This window comes from Pinus tabuliformis, chromosome 8 (genome assembly GCF_031772625.1).
Source record: "Pinus tabuliformis cultivar Carrire ecotype Pingquan chromosome 8, CPIR1, whole genome shotgun sequence".
Taxonomy (NCBI): Eukaryota; Viridiplantae; Streptophyta; class Pinopsida; order Pinales; family Pinaceae; genus Pinus; species Pinus tabuliformis.
In genome coordinates this window covers 16,124,972-16,131,211 of record NC_142294.1, presented here as the reverse complement: position 1 = coordinate 16,131,211, position 6,240 = coordinate 16,124,972, and the positions used below count along the sequence as shown (strand labels likewise).

At 33.7% G+C, this 6,240-nt stretch overlaps 1 protein-coding gene across 1 annotated transcript; it reads right to left on the bottom strand.

Moving 5' to 3' along the window:
* Positions 1-2,315: 2,315 nt before the first annotated feature.
* Positions 2,316-3,794, bottom strand: LOC149233930 (uncharacterized). Its single transcript, XM_089368098.1, has one exon. The coding sequence runs from the start codon at positions 3,792-3,794 to the stop codon at positions 2,316-2,318; it is 1,479 nt and encodes a 492-aa protein (XP_089224224.1).
* Between the last annotated feature and the right edge of the window lie 2,446 nt (positions 3,795-6,240).

Here is a 6,240-nt window from a genome sequence, read left to right as displayed (position 1 = left end):
TGGTACAAAACATAATTTAACATAATTTTTCGTATAGTTAATATAATTTAGGGATATGACTTATTTCTCAATTAAAAAAGAAATTAAAAAAAAAAATAATCACATAAAATTACATGAGGTAAAATTTGTCAATGGTAATACTAAGGTTGAAAATATAGATAGACAATTAATCAATATTATTTATTTCTAGAATATTCTTGTATTCTCTATCACAGCACAATACATCATCGTAAGCTTAAAACTTTATAAATATGTAAGCTTAAAACTTTATAAAGAGAACATAAACCCGAACAAATAACAACAAAATAAATTTCATTACCAACTCAAAATTCTTCTTTAAATGGGAATACTCCACTTAACCTTCGTAAATGAAAATAAATAAATTAAATTATAATATCAATCATTTATCTTACTAATACATAATCTTTATAAAAATAATATTAATCATCATAATATCACTATCATTCAAACACTCTCAACGATAAAGTTTTCCTCAAAGTTAACATTCAAAACCCCAAAGTATGACCTTGGTAAGGGTAAAGGGTCATATAATAAGAAATGCTACCTGGAAAACTCTAAAATATGACCTTGGTAAACGTGAATGGTCATATAATAAGAAAGGTTACATGGAGATAAAGGGTAGGAAAGCACACAAAACAATTCCTTGGAAGATAAAGTATCTGAAATTTATGGTTAGCCATGTTATTAAATGTTTTTATTTTTGTTATTAAATGTTAATCTAATTACCACATCGATTATGACCTTGAATGTCCATGATGATATCAAGACAAAATTCTTGTTTGGTGAGTTTGTTCACCTCATTACATTATTTCTTTTAATTATGTTATAAAAATAGAGTTAACAACCATTTGGCAAGTTTGTTCGCCTTACCATAATATTTCATTTAATTATGTTGACCTTGCAAAGCATTGATCTTGAGGTTGGTTTAAAGAATGTATTGTCCATTCACCACGAAACAACTAAAGTTTGATATTATATTGATGAAAACAAACCACGAAAGCAATTCTTCAACCAAAGAACAGACTTTTCATGGACAAGTCCATATCAAAAAAAGAGGATATACTTTACATATTAAATATATGTACATCCACTGTAAATTATTCTAAAACTAATTTATAGATTCCATTGACAAATGTTCTAACTTTAGAGATTCTTATGTTGGCTTTATGAAGAACAGATATGATATGCTATAAATATTGAATATAATCTTTATTGAAAAATGTTCTAATTAAATATATATACATCCTTCGAAAAATATTAAAAATACTTTATAGATTCTTATATTGACCATTTTGGAAAAAAAATCTTATATTGACTACAAACTCTATAAATAATTGCATGATCATTCAAGGTCATGAAGTACATGTACATAATGCTGCTGTTAAATAGTTGTAGATTTCCTTGTTATTTTAAAGATAATGTGGGACATATATTTTGAAAAATGTTCTAAATCTGATATGCTATATATATATCCTTCGAAAAGTATTATAAAAATACTTTATAGATTCTTATATTGACCATTTTGGAAAAAAAAATCTTATATTGACTACAAACTAACACTATAAATAATTACATGACCATTCAAGGTCATGAAGTACATGTACATAATGCTTCTCTTAAATAGTTGTAGAATTCCTTGTTATTTTAAAGATAATATGGGACATATATTTTTTATTGGGGGTGGTTGATTTAATTTTGCAATTTAATTATAAAGCATGTATTTATTATTTTAAAATATATTTAGTGGTAATATAATATTTAGTAAATTGATTATTTAATATTTATATGAATTGGTTATTTAATGTTTTGTATGAAAATTTTCGCAAATTTATATAAAAAATTGTAAATTATAATTTTATTTTTTTTCCGAAGAAAAAAACAAAACTTTTCATTAGCATAATAAAAAGTTTTACATTCTGTTTGGATCACTATCATAGAAATTTGCTCGGCTAGAGCTGTTCCCAACTGGCTGTAATCCTTTTGTGCTTCAAAAAAGCATCACCAACTGTTCTGTCAAGCATGACTGTCCGTCAATATCCCTTTTTCTGAGATTTTGAAACATAAAACATTTTTAAAAAGCACGATTTGGGGTCTCCTTCTATGAAGGAAAACAACCCCGTATATCAAAAACGGTGCATATAATCAGTCGACTGTGTGGAGTATGATAATGTTTAGATACAGTTCTTAGGCGGCCGAAAACAGATATATACAATAAGATATATGATGACAGAGTCTTTAAAACATGAAAATAAACAAAACTGTAAATGTATAAAGTAGAGGAAAAGTATCCCCGTTCACAGAGGAGGAGCGAAAGGGGGCTGCTGAGATATGGTTTGATGCCCCTGGAAGAATTCCTCTATCGCCCATCCGCCCAGAACCTGTTGTAAGCCAGCTTTAGAAAGCTGATCGGCTTCTTCATTATTCTCCCTGTAGATATGACAAATATGAAAACTGTTAAAAGAGGACTTTAATAGCACAATTTCATCTAACAAAGGCTTTAAAGTCTGGTTTTGACAAGATGCATTTCCATTGACCCATTTGATGACAATTTGTGAATCGCCAAAGATTTGAATAGTGAGAATGTTCCTCTGAAGAAGCCAGCAAAGCAAGAGGTGTAAAGCAGACAACTCGGCAAAGTTATTAGTCCCGGAGCCCAGACCAACAGAAGCTTTAAGATAATGTTCAGCAGATATATGAATGCTCATCCCAGCGCCAGCCCTATTATTCTGAGATGCTCCATCAAAAAAAGCCCAAGGAATGCCTTCCCTGATAATAAAGGGCTTGTCTCGGTTTGGGGGATTTTTCACCTCGGGGGCTGGAATAGCTGAGTAGATTGCTGCGCAATTTGAAGCGATAACTGATGAGGGGGTGGTTTTATCTTGGAAGATGCTATTGTTTCTCGCTAGCCATACACCCCAGAAGAAGATGAGAGGCAGGTTTCTCAAAGTTCCATCCGGGTGTTTCTGCCACCAATTTCTCCATGCCACTTCCAGAGGTTCGGACCCCCACTGAGCTTTAATATTGAGCAGAACTGTAAGCTCATCCCAAATCTTTAAAGAGACAGTGCAAGATGTAAAAAGATGTCTAATAGATTCCTCATCTGATTTACATAAGGGGCATCTTCCTGGACCGATAAGGTATCTAGCTTGCAGTCTATCCCAGGTTGGAATTTTTCCTTTCAGCATACACCAAAGGAAGAGCCGGGCCTTTGCCGGACTTGACAGTTTCCAAATGCTTTTAGACCACCACTCAGGGATATCCCATCCTTTCTGTTTCATTAGGAAGGAGTATCCTTCTTTGGGATAGTAATCTCCAGTTTTACCCAAAGCCCAGATCAGCTTATCAGGTTCATCTTTGAGTCTGACATGTGAACGGTGGAGTTCTTGAATGAAGGACGCCCATTCATTCTTCCATTTGATATTTAGACCAAGTTCTTCATCATTTTTCCAAGCCTTACCCCATATAGTAGAATGGCCAACTTTCTCCACCTGATTTAGAGTGACTATTCCTTTATTGTCAAGGTGTCTAAGGAGACCTGGAGACAGAGCATAAGCTTCATTGCATCCCACCCACGGGTCCCTTCCAACTCTGATGTGACTGCCATCTCCAACTTTCCAGGCAAGGCCTTGTTCTATCACAGAGAAAGCCTCCAGCGTAGCCTTCCAAATGACAGATATGTTCTTCTGTTTCTTCTGCTGACTTCTGATCCAGTCTTCCAAAGGGATTGGGTCTATGTACTTCCTTTTGACAACCTTTGTCCAGAGATTCTCCATCGATATTAGCCTCCACCCAGACTTAGCTGCCAGCGACAAACTGAACTCGGGGAGCCTTTTGATTCTCCATCCTCCCCATTATTTAGGTCTTGCAATATTATCCCAAGCCACCCATGGAAGAACCGATGAGTCCTTCGCCGAACCTGCGATTATAATTTTGTTTAAATGGTTTTAATTTTTTTATTTATATAAATTATAATATAAAAATTATTTTTTCATAAATTAATATTAATTCATTTATGTTAATCATATATTAGGTTGGATAATGTCAAGTGGTTGTAGTTTGGGTAGTAGGGAGGAGTTATTCTTATTCTTGATTTGGGTTTTAGTCCCTTGACATACTTGCTTCTTGGGAGTAATTTTTACATGAAATATAACCAACTCACCAAGATATGGGTGAGTTTTCTGTGAATGTGTCTAGTATCAATCTCCAATATAGTGAACTAATTTTTTTTATTAGATTAGATAACAATAAATAAAATATCACTTTTATTAAATTACGAAAAATAAATTTTAAATTATAAAATGATAGCCGATCGAGCGATGGCCGGAAAAAATGATAGGGTTCTAGTTCTCGTCTGCAAAGCATAAGGTATAGTCACGACGTGTATGCTCACCTCAGGCGAGCAGAGAGAGCTATGTATTGTGGATTTGATGACTCGATGAGTGTCAATGGAAGGATCATGTCTGAGATGGCGCTTATGGGATCTGGAGGCTTCGTTGAAACAGAGTACTGAAAATTTATTTTTAGTTAAAGCTCCCATTGAGAGCTATTAGGTTTGATCATCAACTCATAAATTATATGTCATGTAATGAAGACCAATTTGGGCATGTTATACATTGTAAAAGGAAAATTATTGAAGTCATTAACCCTCCAAGACCATGTCAAAAACCCTACTTGAAGTCGATCTAAGGAGAATTCTAGAAAAGCATGTCAGCCTTTTCACAAGGAGAAGTCGAATTACTTTGATGGGAAATCCACTATATATAGGCAACTCAGCCTTCACTTGGAGACAATATTTAGACAAGCAAGAAAAGGAGAAAATGAACTGTGATAGATATCAAGAAGTGTCCTATTTCCAAGCGAGGAAAGAAGACTCATCACCGAGTTCAATTTTGACCTATTTTTGGCCTAACACCTTCACATGTGTTGATATTACAAAATTGTCTACTATAGAAAATGCCAAAATATTACGGTCATCTTGAGAAGGTGGATTTGGGATGAAATCAAGTGGATCCTCAAGCTTTGTTGAGGAATAATAGTCTCCATCTCAAGCGAAGGAAGTTAAAGGAAAAAATCTCTAAAGTACTGAATCTAGGGTTCCAAAAGAAGGATTGAAAAGTGCATATCTGAGCTAAGGACCTAAATCTAAAGGTTATCCGAAATTGAGTGAGGAGGAAGAAGTTTGACTATCATTTACTCAAGGAAGAAGAAGTTAAACAAGGAGCTATTGTGACTTGGTATTGGAGAGTTTAATAGGTCAAGGGTATTGTTCATGGTCTTGGTATTTGTCAATTAAATTCTCTATAAGAATAAGAATTCATTTGGTTTTTCCTCTCAAGTTGGAGAGGTTTTAGCCCTGATTGATTGCCTATATTTTATTCTCTTGCCTCTTTATTGTTTATGCTTTAGTAACTGTTTGATGAAGAAGAACACTATAATAAACTAAGTAAAGAAACCCTAATATAAAGAAGTAAAAATAATTCACAAGCAGTTCTCATAAAGATGAATCTCCTAATTCTCATGCCCTAGATTTCTCAACATGTTGGACAAGTTTCTACTACGAAATACATCGCATGCTCCTAGGATGTCCAAAATTACTATATTTATACACTGGTGGACTTTTTGGTTGGATGATAAGTGAATAAACACATATCTGAGTTCACTTATAGCATGGAAAAGGGTCATGTCTAATTGAATAATTTTTGCATCTATCTTATCCCATTTTGCATTGATTTTCTTTGCTATAGATAAAGCCATTACATTTACAGATGCACCAAAATAAACTAAGAAATTATGTACATTGTAATTGAAAATTTCAAATGTTAATAAAAAAAGGGGCAGAGTGTATTTGCATCCATTGCTAAAACATTAAGCACGTATTCTAGGGGAATAGAAGACTTACCAGATCCCTTCTATGAAGAAGTGGTGTTTCCTAAGGCAGGTTGTTCAAGTGTGCAGATAAGAAGTTCTTTCTAGATAGCGATCCTTGTAAGTTAAAAGAGTGATATGTTGGCATGAACTTTCTTCATGTCTTTAACAATTTTATAATCAAGTATGGGATACGTCTAAGTGTTTAGAGGAGTAACCTTATCTGATGCTTCTAAAATGATGGACTTGGCGTTGTTGTTCGTGGAAGTACTTCTCATTGTGGCCACATTTCTAGAAATTCTCTAAGAGTTTTGGGTTGAGTTTATGGGTGATGTGATCTTCCTTAGAAAATTC

Bases quoted from the DNA above. Each gene is read 5' to 3' on its own strand.
- LOC149233930 (XM_089368098.1), bottom strand. From the start codon at position 3,794: ATGGAGAATCTCTGGACAAAGGTTGTCAAAAGGAAGTACATAGACCCA.